This window comes from Macaca thibetana, chromosome 3 (genome assembly GCF_024542745.1).
Source record: "Macaca thibetana thibetana isolate TM-01 chromosome 3, ASM2454274v1, whole genome shotgun sequence".
Taxonomy (NCBI): Eukaryota; Metazoa; Chordata; class Mammalia; order Primates; family Cercopithecidae; genus Macaca; species Macaca thibetana.
In genome coordinates this window covers 26,084,955-26,098,136 of record NC_065580.1, presented here as the reverse complement: position 1 = coordinate 26,098,136, position 13,182 = coordinate 26,084,955, and the positions used below count along the sequence as shown (strand labels likewise).

The window sequence follows — 13,182 nt, the reverse complement described above, 5'->3', positions numbered from 1 at the left end:
GATAAGCAAAACCATGATTTCAAATTAGACCCAAAAATTTTAGTGTGTGAACTAATCTGTCAGTGATTTCTGGGGGGCATGATTTGTGGAAGCAAATCACTTAAGATCCCCATAAAACAGGATAAATCTATGATAAAATGAATTGGGAGTCCATATGTAAATGTTTTGTGAAAATGAAAATATAACCTATATAGTCAACATGCTGATAATTAGCAACTGTACTGTCACTATGGCCTTAGTGAGAAACCTCCTCTAAGGCAACTTTTAATTATGGAGGTCTGCATAGATTTAGGAGTGGAGATTTAAAGGGGTTGGGGTAAATTTTAGATGACCTAATGAAATATGGTCAGTTTCAATGATTTTGAATGGAATCTAAATGTATGTGGCCCTAACAGTCACAGATGCCTAAAAAGGGCTTCCGCATTAAGTAGAAGGTAAAGCAAGACATTCAAGAAGTCATTCCAAGTTGACAGATTTTATGGTCTGGAGTGTATATGGACTGCATTTTATCAATTCTAGAATGCATATTTTTTCACGTTTTCACAAACCTAAAAGCATCTGAAAATTGCTATCTGCCAGGCGGCAGTCCTGCTGCTGTTGTCATAGCTTGCACAGAAGCATCAAAATTTGCAGAACTGATGTCAGCAGCTTGGAAAAATTCCAGGAACAAGAGTGGAGTAATCTTTTAAGGAATGTTGTGTCACCGAGGTTTTGACGGCATAGAATATGATATTGTGTGTAAAAACAAAGACATTAAACCCTGAGTCCAAAAGCGATCCAGAACAATTAAATTCAATGTAGGCTGGTTTGAAGAATACCTTAGCCCTGGGTTTCTCACTATTGGTACAACTGACATTTTGAGCCAAATACCTTAGCCCTGGGTTTCTCACTATTGGTACAACTGACATTTTGAGCCAAACAATTCTTTTTTGGTGGGGAGAGAATGAATGGGGGGGCGGGCAGCGGCAAGAGGTAAGGACTGTCATGTGCATTACAGAATGTTAAACAGCATCCCTGGCCTCCATCCACTAGATGCCAATAACACTTGACAAGTTGTAACAACCAAAAATGTCTCCAAACATGGTAAAATGCCGCCTGGGGACCAAATGCTCTCCCAGCTGAGAACCACTGCCTTAATCAATTTATTTTGCTTACTTTTTCCTTCTTATGAATATACATATGTTGGCCAGGCGCGGTGGCTCAAGCCTGTAATCCCAGCACTTTGGGAGGCCGAGGCGGGTGGATCACAAGGTCAGGAGATCGAGACCATCCTCACTAACACGGTGAAACCCTGTCTCTACTAAAAATACAAAAAATTAGCCGGGCGTGGTGGCGGGCATCTGTAGTCCCAGCTACTCAGGAGGCTGAGGCAGGAGAAGGGCATGAACCCGGGAGGCGGAGCTTGCAGTGAGCCAAGATCGCGCCCCTGCACTCCAGCCTGGACAACAGAGCAAGACTCCATCTCAAAAAAAAAAAAAAAAAAAAATATATATATATATATATATATATACACACACACACACACACACACATACACACACACATATGTTTTCAAAAATTCAAAATTAGTGTTAATGAACTGTTTCAATAAGAAAATCCTAAGAGATAAAGTACTGTGTTAAAGCTTGCAGCAGTATTTTTCATAGGGTACATCAAATACACTAAAACCTTAAAATCAGTGGCATGCAAAGAAATTCAGCCACCCAACATCCGTTGCCCCTCCTTATGGGATGCTCGTCATGATTTTCTGGTGGGGAACTATATCCTCACCACACACAGTTTTAGAAATATCCAGTCTTCCCCTTGCTAACGGTTCTCTAAGTCTTCCATTTGTTTCTTTTGAGCTATATATCCTTTACACTCCTAAAAATTTCCTTGCTTTCTAAGCTAATCAGAGTTAAGTTTCAGTCTTCCAACTAAATAAATCTAACTGAAACAAAGTGCTTATTTCTTTTTTTTTTTTTTTTTTTTTTTTTTTTTTTTTGAGACAGAGTCTCGCTCTGTTGCCCAGGCTGGAGTGCAATGGCCAGATCTCAGCTCACTGCAAGCTCCGCCTCCCGGGTTTACGCCATTCTCCTGCCTCAGCCTCCGGAGTAGCTGGGACTACAGGCGCCCGCCACCTCGCCCGGCTAGTTTTTTGTATTTTTTTAGTAGAGACGGGGTTTCACCGGGTTAGCCAGGATGGTCTCGATCTCCTGACCTCGTGATCCGCCCGTCTCGGCCTCCCATAGTGCTGGGATTACAGGCTTGAGCCACCACGCCCGGCCAAAGTGCTTATTTCAACTATGCTGATAGAAGACATTTTGGAATATTTCCCTGCCATAAAATTCACAGGCCTGTTTAAAATTGTACTACTTTTCCTCACCACTCATCACATGTGTAGAGCGACTAGAGGTGTACATGAAACAAGAATTGTTAAAACTGTGTCATGGGGTATGGAGATTGACTATACTCCATTTTTCATGGAACTTTAAAATTTCCATTTAAAAAGGGTTACAACGATAACAGCTATTCTATAAAGAAAAATATCACAATCGAAATTAATTCCAAAGTCCTTGTCGAACAAGTTTCTTCAAAACATACGTAGACGCCTATGTCCAGATATTAAGTGCTTGAGAACTGGTCAACAGGTTTGTGTGCATTTGGAGGGAAAAAAGAGAAAACCTGGCACACAGGACACATACTGTATGAGTAACAGTACAAAGGCAAGAGGAGCCATTTTCTAAAACTGCCTACAAATCTCGATTCAATTCAGGTAACACATACAATAACATATACATGCTCTGTGACTCCAAAAAAGTCTTGCTGCTAAAAGACTGCACACAAAACCTTCTTAATGCTGTTTCTGAAGTTTCTTCTCTGGTAGAAAAAAAGAAAGAAAAAAATAGCTATTGATTCTTCCAAGAACTATCATATAGATGAACACACATTTTTTGCCAAGATTTGACAGCTGGAAGTTTTCATGAAGGAGGCTTCAAACTAAACATTGTTTAAAAAGAAAAAATAATATAAAGGCCACACCATCCTCTGCTCTCCTTAAAGGTGACAGAAAATAAATTCTTTATCAATAGTCATTTGTCCAGGTTACAGCTAGGTTGCCAACCCCCTTCCACCTGAGATATGAAATTGGCTTTCACTGGCGCCTTTTACTCATCTCATCCGCCCTTTCCCTTTCATGAGCCAAGGCAGAGCAAATGGAAGCTGAATAATGAAGATGAAGATGAAGAAGAAAGAAGAAGAAGAAAGAAGAAGAAGAAGAAGAAGAAGAAGAAGAAGAAGAAGAAGAAGAAGAAGAAGAAGAAGAAGAAGAAGAAGAAGAAGAAGAAAAAAAAAAAAAAAAAAACACAGTGAGAGTTATTTTAACAAAAAGCCTGCACCATATGGAGAGAAGGGAAGACCAAAAAAAAAAAAAAAAAAAACCTATGTGAAATATAATAAGCAAAGTAAATGAGAATCTAACCAAAAAATCCCTATTAAAATAAAACAATTAAAAATAACAAAATTTCAAAGACAAGAAATTCTACCATAACATATTGATTCTCTTTGCTTCTTAATGAAAGTAATCTGAATTTTTTTTGAATATTTAAACATCACTATCTAATTATATAGTCTATCAACCTAACCCAATTAAATAATTATAAAGCACTGCATGGGAAACTGTGGAAATATACGCAGACCTTTCTGGCAGTACTAATTACGTCTTGATTTTTTAAATCGTAAGTCATAAGCCTTCTCTATTTCCTGAGAAAATGGCAGTCTTAATCTAAAATTCACATTCTGTTCTGTATATTTTGTGCAAATTGAGAGTTAGCTTAGCAGTTTGTCAAAAGAAATATTAAAGAATAATTTTTCACAACCCTCATTTTAAAGATGAAATACTTAAGGCTCAAAGAGGTTAAATTATACGGTGAAGGTCCTACGGCCAGTGAGGACTACAATCCAATTCAAAGATTCCTTACCTCCAGATCTCTCAAGCAAAATAGTTGGGCAGTTCAAAACAAAACAAATACAAACTAAGCATCTGCTCGGTGGCAAGCATGTGTTTGGTGCTCACAGTAAAAAGACATTCACATGATCATGTAATCATAATTCTCTAAGCTATATGCAAACTCCAGAAATAGTACAGATGGGAAGCACTTTATCTTAGATTAAAATGTTTTCCCATCTTTTTATGAATAAGTACATACCCTAAAACTTCAAAAAGTAGTATTTTAAAAAAATGTTTTTTTAAAATCATTTCATGGTGTTTTTTTTCAGTGGGTAGTTCGTCAACATCTTTTTGAATCAGCACATAGGGCTATAACTGACGGTCTAGTGTTCCATCGCAGGCATGTACTGTTATTACTTCAGCCAGTCCTCCAGGATGGTCGGTTTGGATTGCTTCCAATTTTCTACTGTTATAAAAACACTTCAATGAACATTCTTTTAGCTGTTGTTATTAGTAGTATTAATAATGGCAACAATCAGATGGAAGTGTATGCAGAAGAAAAAATCTCCAGCAATAAAATGTTAAAAAGCGGTTAACTTTAGAAGATAGAAATAGGATTTTTATTTCCAACCTTACTTATATCTGTAACATCCTAATTCTTTTAAGTGAACAAAATAATAATTAGTGCTATTTGTTAATCCAGGCACTATGTATCACACATGATATTCATCATGAGCCAAAATATTTACTTTAGTGCCTATAGCAAGCAATGTAATTTTCAATCATGAGTACATTCGCTGATCGACTGGGAAATTCCTGGAGAATCCTCAAAAATTCGTTCTCACATATTGCGAAAACAGGGCTCAATATTCAAGCAACCAGTACAAGAGATATAATGGTAATTCACAGTCAGCTTTGGGAAGCAGCTAACCCAAGGCTCTAAGAGGCACAATCTAAAACCAAAAATGGCCAAGTTCATGTATTCAGCACATTCTGAAGTTCAGTCATACACAAATAATGAGATTTATTACAATCATTCTTCTCTAAAAATACTGGTCAATACAACAAGTACACCAAAACCTTTCTCTGATACCACAAAACTCACCGTTTCTGATCTTCAGATTCTTTCTTGGCTTGCTCCAATGCCAGTTCCTCAGCTACTCTTCTTTTCAATTCTTCATCAGAAACTAGAATCAACAAAGAGCAGAAGGAGATAAAATAGGTGACTTCTTAAAAATAAAAGCGAGAAAATACTCAGGAAAGCCCGGCTGAGACTAGATTTGAATGGACAAAGTTCTGCCAAGTGGCCAGCATCTCCGTGGAACTTCTCAAGCACTGTGGAAAAGGCCAATTAGTGCACTTCAGGAGTAATTCAATCAAGAGTTCCCTGGTGACCTAGATTTCCACTCCTGCCAAAATTTATAACAAACTCAAGGAACTGCTTACTGTACAGTGGGGACTGAGTCAGTAAGGACTAATTCTTTAAGATGATGTCCTAACATTAAAGTCTGACAATGGTGTGTAAGGAGAGGGGAGGCTGTAAGGAAGGGACTTCGGAGAGCAATATGACAAAAAAAAACTTCTCGTTTCAATAATTAAACCTCTAACAAAATCAAGTATTACAGAGCAAATCATTTGCAGTTACATTCATTTTTCCATTATTTATGAAAAAAGGCATTTGTAATTTACGAAAATTTTGAAACCCTATTTTTTGGAATACATGTCATTCAAATTCAAGTGCCAGCAACTGGAGAGAGACACCAAAGAGTACTGAGAACACAGCTGGAGCTTTCTAAATACCTGATGACTTGATTTGAAACATCTGGTCTTTCCAATTAGAAGATTGTGTATGGTATGTTTTGTAAAGTTTCTTACAGCTATGATGGTACATAAAATGGACAAATTTCACAGGCTTCTTTAAGAGCCTTCCACAAGAAGTAAACGAAGAGTAACTCATCTTCACTAGAGACCTACTACCCAAAATTATGAACAAGAAAGCACCAGAGGCACTTAGGAGGATCTAGGAACATGCACAGGACCTAAGGTTATTTTTGGTTTTTTTTTCTTGGTTTGTCTGTTGAGACAGAGTCTCACTCTGTTGCCCAGGCTGGAGTGCAGTGGCACGATTTTAGCTCACTGAGACCTCTGCCTCCTGGGTCCAAGCGATTCTCCTGCCTCAGCTTCCCGAGTAGCTGGGACTACAGGCGTGTGCCACCATGCCTGGCTAATTCTTTGTATTTTTATTAGAGACGGGGTTTCATCATGTTAGCCAGGATGGTCTCAATCTCCTGACCTCGTGATCCACCCACTTGGTCTCTCAAAGTGCTAGGATGACAGGCGTGAGCCACCGCGCCCGGCCAGGACCTAAGTTTTATTTCAAATGGTTGAGCCTATTAGATGGAAAAGTAGACAGCAGTGTCCCTTTTGATAATCTCGACATTATAAATGCTTAGTCCCACACCATATGCAAAAATATTATTTATAATAGGATATGCAAAAGCCCTTTTAAATATTTCATTGACATGAGGCAATAACAAAGAAGATATATGAAAGATCAGGGCCGGGCGCGGTGGCTCAAGTCTGTAATCCCAGCACTTTGGGAGGCCGAGACGGGCGGATCACAAGGTCAGGAGATCGAGACCATCCTGGCCAACACGGTGAAACCCCATCTCTACTAAAAAATTCAAAAAACTAGCCGGGCGTGGTGGCGGGCACCTGTAGTCTCACCTACTCGGGAGGCTGAGGCAGGAGAATACCGTAAACCCGGGAGGTGGAGCTTGCAGTGAGCTGAGATCCGGCCACTGCACTCCAGCCTGGGCGACAGAGCAAGACTCCGTCTCAGAAAAAAAAAAAAAAAAAAGAGAAAGATCAGAAGGACAATTTCTCTTAGTTGTGGACTATCAGAGTGCAACAGCAGCATCCAATGACACTATCAAGAACATAAAAAGCCCTCAGAACGGGAGAAAATATCTGTGAGTCATATAGCTGACAAGGGACTCATATTCAGAGTATGCACGTATGTAGAGTATACAATATATAAAGAACTCTTACAGACAAATAATAAAAAGACAATTAAAATGGGCAAAGGCTATAAAAAGGCATTTCTCCAAAGAAGATATACAAAAAGCCAACAAGTACATAAAAAGTTGTTCAACAGCATTAGTCATTAGGAAAATGCAAATCAAAATCGTAATGATATACCATTTCAAACCCACTATAATAAAAAAGACAAACAATAACAAGTGTTGGTGAAGATGTAAAGAAATTGGAACCCTCACACATTGCTTGTGGGAATGCAAAACAGCTCAGCCACTGTGGAAAACACTTTGGCAGTTTCTCAAAATGCTAAGAAGTCACCATATAACCCAGCAATTCTAATTTTAGGTACTATGTATACTCAAAATTTGAAAACATATCTATACAAAAACTCGTACATGAGTATTTATAGCGACATTATTCACAATATCCCAAAACTAAACACAACCTAAGTGCCTAGCAACTGATGAATGGACAAACTGTGGTGTATCCATTCCACATATTATTCAGTCATAAAAAGTAATGAAGTACTGATACATGCGACAGCATGATGAATCTTGAAAAAATTATGCTAAGTGAAAGAAGTCAGACATGAAAAGTCACCTACTATATCCATTCATATGAAATGTCCAGAATAGAAAAATCCATAGACACACAAAGTAGATTAGTAGTTCCCTGGGATAGAAGAAAGCAGAAAATAGGGCATGACAGTTAATGGGTATGAAATTTCAAGATGTTGAAAATATTTTTATTTTATTTATTTATTTATTTTTGAGACTGAGTCTTGCTCTGTTGCCCAGTCTGGAGTGCAGTGCTGCGATCATGGCTCACTGCAACCTCCGCCTCCCAGGTTCAAGTGATTCTCCCGCCTCAGTCTCACAAGTAGCTGGGATTACAGGCATGCGCTAATTTTTGCATTTTTGGTAGGGACAGAGTTTCACCATGTTGGCCAGGCTGGTCTCGAACTCCTGACCTCAGCTGATCTGCCTGCCTCGACCACCCAAAGTGCTGGGATTACAGGTGTGAGCCACTGCGCCCAGCCAAAAACATTCTAAAACTAGATTGTGTGATGGTTGCACAACTCTATAAATATACTATAAACCACCGAACTGTACACTCTGAATGAATTTTATGATATGCTAAATGTACCTTAATAAGTTGTGAGAGGAAGGAAGGAAGGAAGGATGGGAGGGAGGGAGGGGAGGGGAGGGGAGGGGAGAGGAGGGGAGAGGCGGGGAGAGGAGGGGAGAGGCGGGGAGGGGAGGGGAGAGGAGGAAAGGGAAAGGGAAAGCAATAAAGAAAAAGGAAAAGAAAAAAGAAAAGAAGAAAAGAAAAGAAAAGAATAAAAAGAACACTGCACAGGGAATCAGGAAATAGAGGAAAAACTATTTAAGGTCTAATCCCACCATGGCCATCAACAATCTGGGGGAACCCTGGGAAAGGTATTAACCTCTCTGGGCAGCAAGAGAATAACATTTTCTGAAATGGGTGTTTACAGACCCTTCCAACTGTATACTATGCTTCTGTTTTGTCTCTCTCTTACTTCATAGTCTATAACATGAGAAAAATACAAGTCTCTACTTAGAAGGGGTCAAACAAAACCTAGAAAACCCCTAGAATAGAATTCTGTTTGCATTCAGGCAAGTATTAAAGCTCTTTCAGTATGGAAGATTTTTAAACGATCCAAATAAAAGCAGAGAAATTTCAGGCAGTAAGAGCTCCACAAAAGGTCCAAATAGTCTGCTTTTCTACTAAACAAATTTTGGATAAATCAGTTAATCTAACTGAATTTTAGTTTCCCCATCTAAAAATATGACACATGGGTGCACCTGTCAGCTATGAAATTGTAGACGAGACTCCACAAGGTAATGATTTTCATACTTTCATCTACTTCTCATAAACAAGTAAAACAATGTGACACTAAAATTTTTCAAATTGCATACAGCCAGTAGCTCCATTAGTAGCAAAAACTGAAACAAATATTTAACATAATTAGTATGACTGATCATACCAGTTAGTATCAACTCACAGTCAAATGGTACATGTAAAATCATGCTGCCTCTCCTAGACTACTTCAAGTTACAACAGCAAGATATTTCTCAGGCAAAATTCAATCAGATTCTCAATCAAAATTCAATTTACTTTAATTCAAATTAAAACTAGGCTTCTGTAAAACCTCAGAGTGTAACTATGATGCACTGATGTCAGTGTTCTAAGTAAACGATAAAACTGTATCATATCTTTTCTGTTGTTGTCTTGGGTTTTTTGTTTGTTTGTGCTTATGGTTTGAATGTTTGTCCCCTTCAAAACTCATGTTGAAACTTTATCCCCACTGTGGCAGTACTACTGAGAGGTGGGGCCCTTAAGAGGTGAGACTGGGTCATGAGGGTTCATGAATGGGTTAATCTATGCATGGACTAATGGTTTATCATGGGAGTGGGCCTGGTACCTTAAAAAGAAAAAGAAGGCTGGGTATGGTGGCTCACGCTTGTAATCCCAACACTTGGAGAGGCCGAGGCAGGCAGATCACGAGGTCAGGAGTTCAAGACCAGCCTAACCAACACGGTGAAACCCCATCTCTACTAAAAATACAGGGCATGATGGTGCACACCTGTAATTCCAGCTATTCAGGAGGCTGAGGCAGGAGAATCGCTTGAACTCAGGAGGCTGAGGTTGCAGTGAGCCAAGATCGCACCACTGCACTCCAGCCTGGGAGACAGAGCAAGACTTCATCCCAAAAAAAAAAAAGAAAGAAAAAAGAAAAAGAAGAGAGAGCTGGACTAGCATACTGAACCCCCCTCACCATGTGATCCCCCGCACGATCTAGGGATTCTACAGTAGCCCCCACCAGTGAGAAGACCTGCGCCATATGCAGCCCTTCAACCTTGGACTTCAAAGCCTCCATAACATTAAGTAACAAATTTCTTTTCCTCATAAATTACCCAGTTTTACGTATTCTGTTATAAGCAACAGAAAACAGATTAAGCAGTTTGGTTTTTCCAGCTTTGTTAAGGTATAAATGACAAATAAAATCATATATATTCAAGGTGAACTATGTGATGATGTGGTATGAATCATGTAATGATTACCACAAATACATCGAGCACCACACAGTTACCATCAGGGTGGGGAACACTGGGGACATTTAAAATCCGTTCTCTCATGAAATTTCAAGTAAAAAATATTATTAACTAAAGTCACCACCTTATAACTGAAAGCCTGTACTCTCTGATCAACATCTCCCTATTTCCCCATCCCACATCCCCTCATAATCACTCTTGTACTCTGCTTCCTAGAGCTCAACTTTTTTAGATTCCACATATAGGTAAGAATGTACAGTATTTGTCTTTCTGTGTCTGGCTTACGTCACTTGGTACAATGTCATATCTTCATAATGCACTTTCTGCCTATGACATAGGGGTGTCTTCCTACCAGAGGAAAAGCTCAAATAAGCAGCGAGCCGTTTATTCCAGTGTGATCAAACAGTTACCAGCTGGGTGGGTAGGCACAAAGCCATGCGGGTGAGAATGTGGAAAGGAAGTGGTTTGGGGGAAAAAAATGCAGTTTGGAGGCTTGCCATTTCCTTCCCTATCCCCTTCTCCCTACTATCATCAGCCCTGCCACCTGCTGTGGGGTGAGGTGAGAAAGAGATGCAGGTTACAGGTGGCATCGTCCAGGTAGGCCATGAGGGGAAAGAAAAACATGGGAAGAGGACAACAACAGCAATGAAAGGGACAGGAACGCTCCCGTGGCCACTGAAAAAGACACGTCCAAGTGACCAGCTGCTTGACATCAATTTGGTCCATAAAGGAACCAAAGCACAGCTCTTTCTAATGCCCTACCTATTTCCAGAAAAGGGGGAAAAAAAATCACAACTTTTGGGTCAAGTCCAAGGTCACAACTGAGAAAGTAATTACCTTAGCTACAAACGAGAAGTTAAAATAACAGAAGATAAAAACATGACCTAGCATAAAGAGTTTAAAATCTAAAACAGCAAATCAAAGCACAGCCAGGAAAATAAACCTGTGTGGTGATGGGTTCTGAGCACATCTAAGCTTCATGGTATTTGTTTTTAAATCAATAGAATATATAAAGCAATACTGTATTTCTTCTGATGGGTCTGACCCAAAGTGCATGAGGGAAAAAGATACAGCATTTGGAGACCACTATTTAAAATGGCCTTTCTGAAAACACTCTTTTCAGCTCCCAGGATCTGAACATTTTCTCAAATAAAACTGTTATTAAACTAAAAGGTCAGTGTTTCAGGATGGGCTAGCTTAAGAGAAGCACAAGAAAGGCCAACTTTGCCTATTAGCACAGTGAGTTTCCAAGCAAATCTTTGGGAACTGGCAAAGTTTGTGAAATGAGAAAAGGAGTAAAAATAAAAACAAAACAAAACAAAAAAAATGTTCAAGCCATATAAATCCCATTTGCCACGGAAATTTGCAAAACTATTTCAAGTTCAGTAAGTATGGTTCCATGGCTTTTACATACACATATACTCTCCTTTTAGAAATGTGTTAAGACAAAAGAATGTTTTCTTCCCATACTTGTATAGCCTGTACTTTTTAAAATTCTTCTCAGAAACCATTTTAATTTCTTTCTCAATGGTGAATGTATCTTAACGAACACAAACACTGGCATTTTGTCAATTAGTTATAGATATAAACACTGACCGTAAAACATGAGAAAAAGCCAAGCATTGCAATTGCTTAGTTCTAGCAAGTGTGGCTCTAAACCATTTACTTGAAACCATTATAAATACTTGGATGGTTGAAAGCAGCTCTGGCTTCCTAACAAATTTTTGTTTGTCTTTACTAAACAGTATTCTAAACAAATGTTTTGGCTAGTCTAAGGGTCTTCTTTATGGATTGCCTAGGAATCTTTTGACCTGCTTAGCCACCAAAATTTCTGGGCTATAAATTTGAGTTCAGGATCAAATAAGAAAGTTCAAGATTCCTAAACTTATACTTGATTCTAAGTATTCTTAGGAAATGTGAGGAAATTCTAATTCCTCATAGAAAGTGTAGCATAAATTCAATACACCTCACCTGTCTTCTATGTGACAGGTGATGCCCAAATTCCTGTGTTTACCAAAACTGGTTAAACTAAAGATATGAAGGGAGGGAATGGTAGGGGGAGACATAATTATACTTTTTAGATAGATCCTTGAATGAATAGAAATGACTCCAAAAGATGGAAGGACTTGATGAACTGATCAACTATGAAAAACAGAAGACTGAAAATGCAACCATGATTTGAAACATATATAGATTCCCTGAACCTCAAGGAACATACTAATTTCCTTTGCAACTTTTCCCACTTGTAATTCTCCTTTACTTCATTTTCTTTGCATAATCCTTACACTATATTTCCCTCCCCAATTACAGTATTCCTTAAACAATCTCTTTAAGTTGCTTAATAAAAATTATACCTTGCTTCTTAGAGAAATATCAGTTCCTTTGGGATTTTTCCTTTAATGTATTTTTCTTTCTGGTTTTACCATTTGCTGATATAGATCATGGCCAATTTTGTAAAGTCTATTATTTTCATGTGCTAGTTTAAACACACTAAAGAGAAACCATGAAGATCTTCCAAGAGAACAAAATAAGTATTATGTACCTGCATAACATAAGCAGCAGATTTTGGATAAAGACTCTGATTCTCCCAGGATTGAGATAGTTGAGCAAAAGGTTATACCATAAGACGTAGCCAAATTAAATTTTCAGCTCTATATAAATACTCATTAATCTTATATTTCAATAAATTCATTCAAATGAAGAGCATTTATTGTTTAGGAAAATAATAATCAAAGCATCCATGTAATCAATGAAATACAACCCAAAGTATATTAGAGCTAAATGACTCGCAGCATAGATTACAGGATAAATCTTGTCCTGCTCCTTATCTTCTAAAAGGTACAGGGTTTGACTGGAAGAAGAACCAAAAGATGACTAGGATAAATCTCAACGGTAAGAAATAAACAAGTAATGGTTTGCCATTATCCATTTGCGGCACCATTTAGTTGGCAGACAAATAAACCTGATTTAAACCACACATGCAAAGAGTATATAGGTATATTCAGCTGAAAATTACCTTCACCATCTTGTAAGGGGAATGTATCTTAAAAGTGCCTTCAAAACAAATGCCATCTGTCTACTACCTGGCAGGGGTAACTGTGGCTACTTACACATTAAAGTTAATGAAGACGGTAGAAA

General features: G+C 38.5%; 1 protein-coding gene across 5 annotated transcripts in view; it reads right to left on the bottom strand.

Annotated features, from left to right (window-relative positions):
• CHCHD3 (coiled-coil-helix-coiled-coil-helix domain containing 3) overlaps positions 1-13,182 on the bottom strand; it is a 1,241,194-nt gene that overhangs the window by 236,598 nt on the left and 991,414 nt on the right. For all 5 annotated transcript variants that reach the window (XM_050782484.1, XM_050782485.1, XM_050782483.1 and 2 more), the window contains one exon: positions 5,034-5,115. In XM_050782484.1, the coding sequence (XP_050638441.1) occupies positions 5,034-5,115 (82 nt within the window). The remainder of the gene's footprint in view (positions 1-5,033; positions 5,116-13,182) is intronic.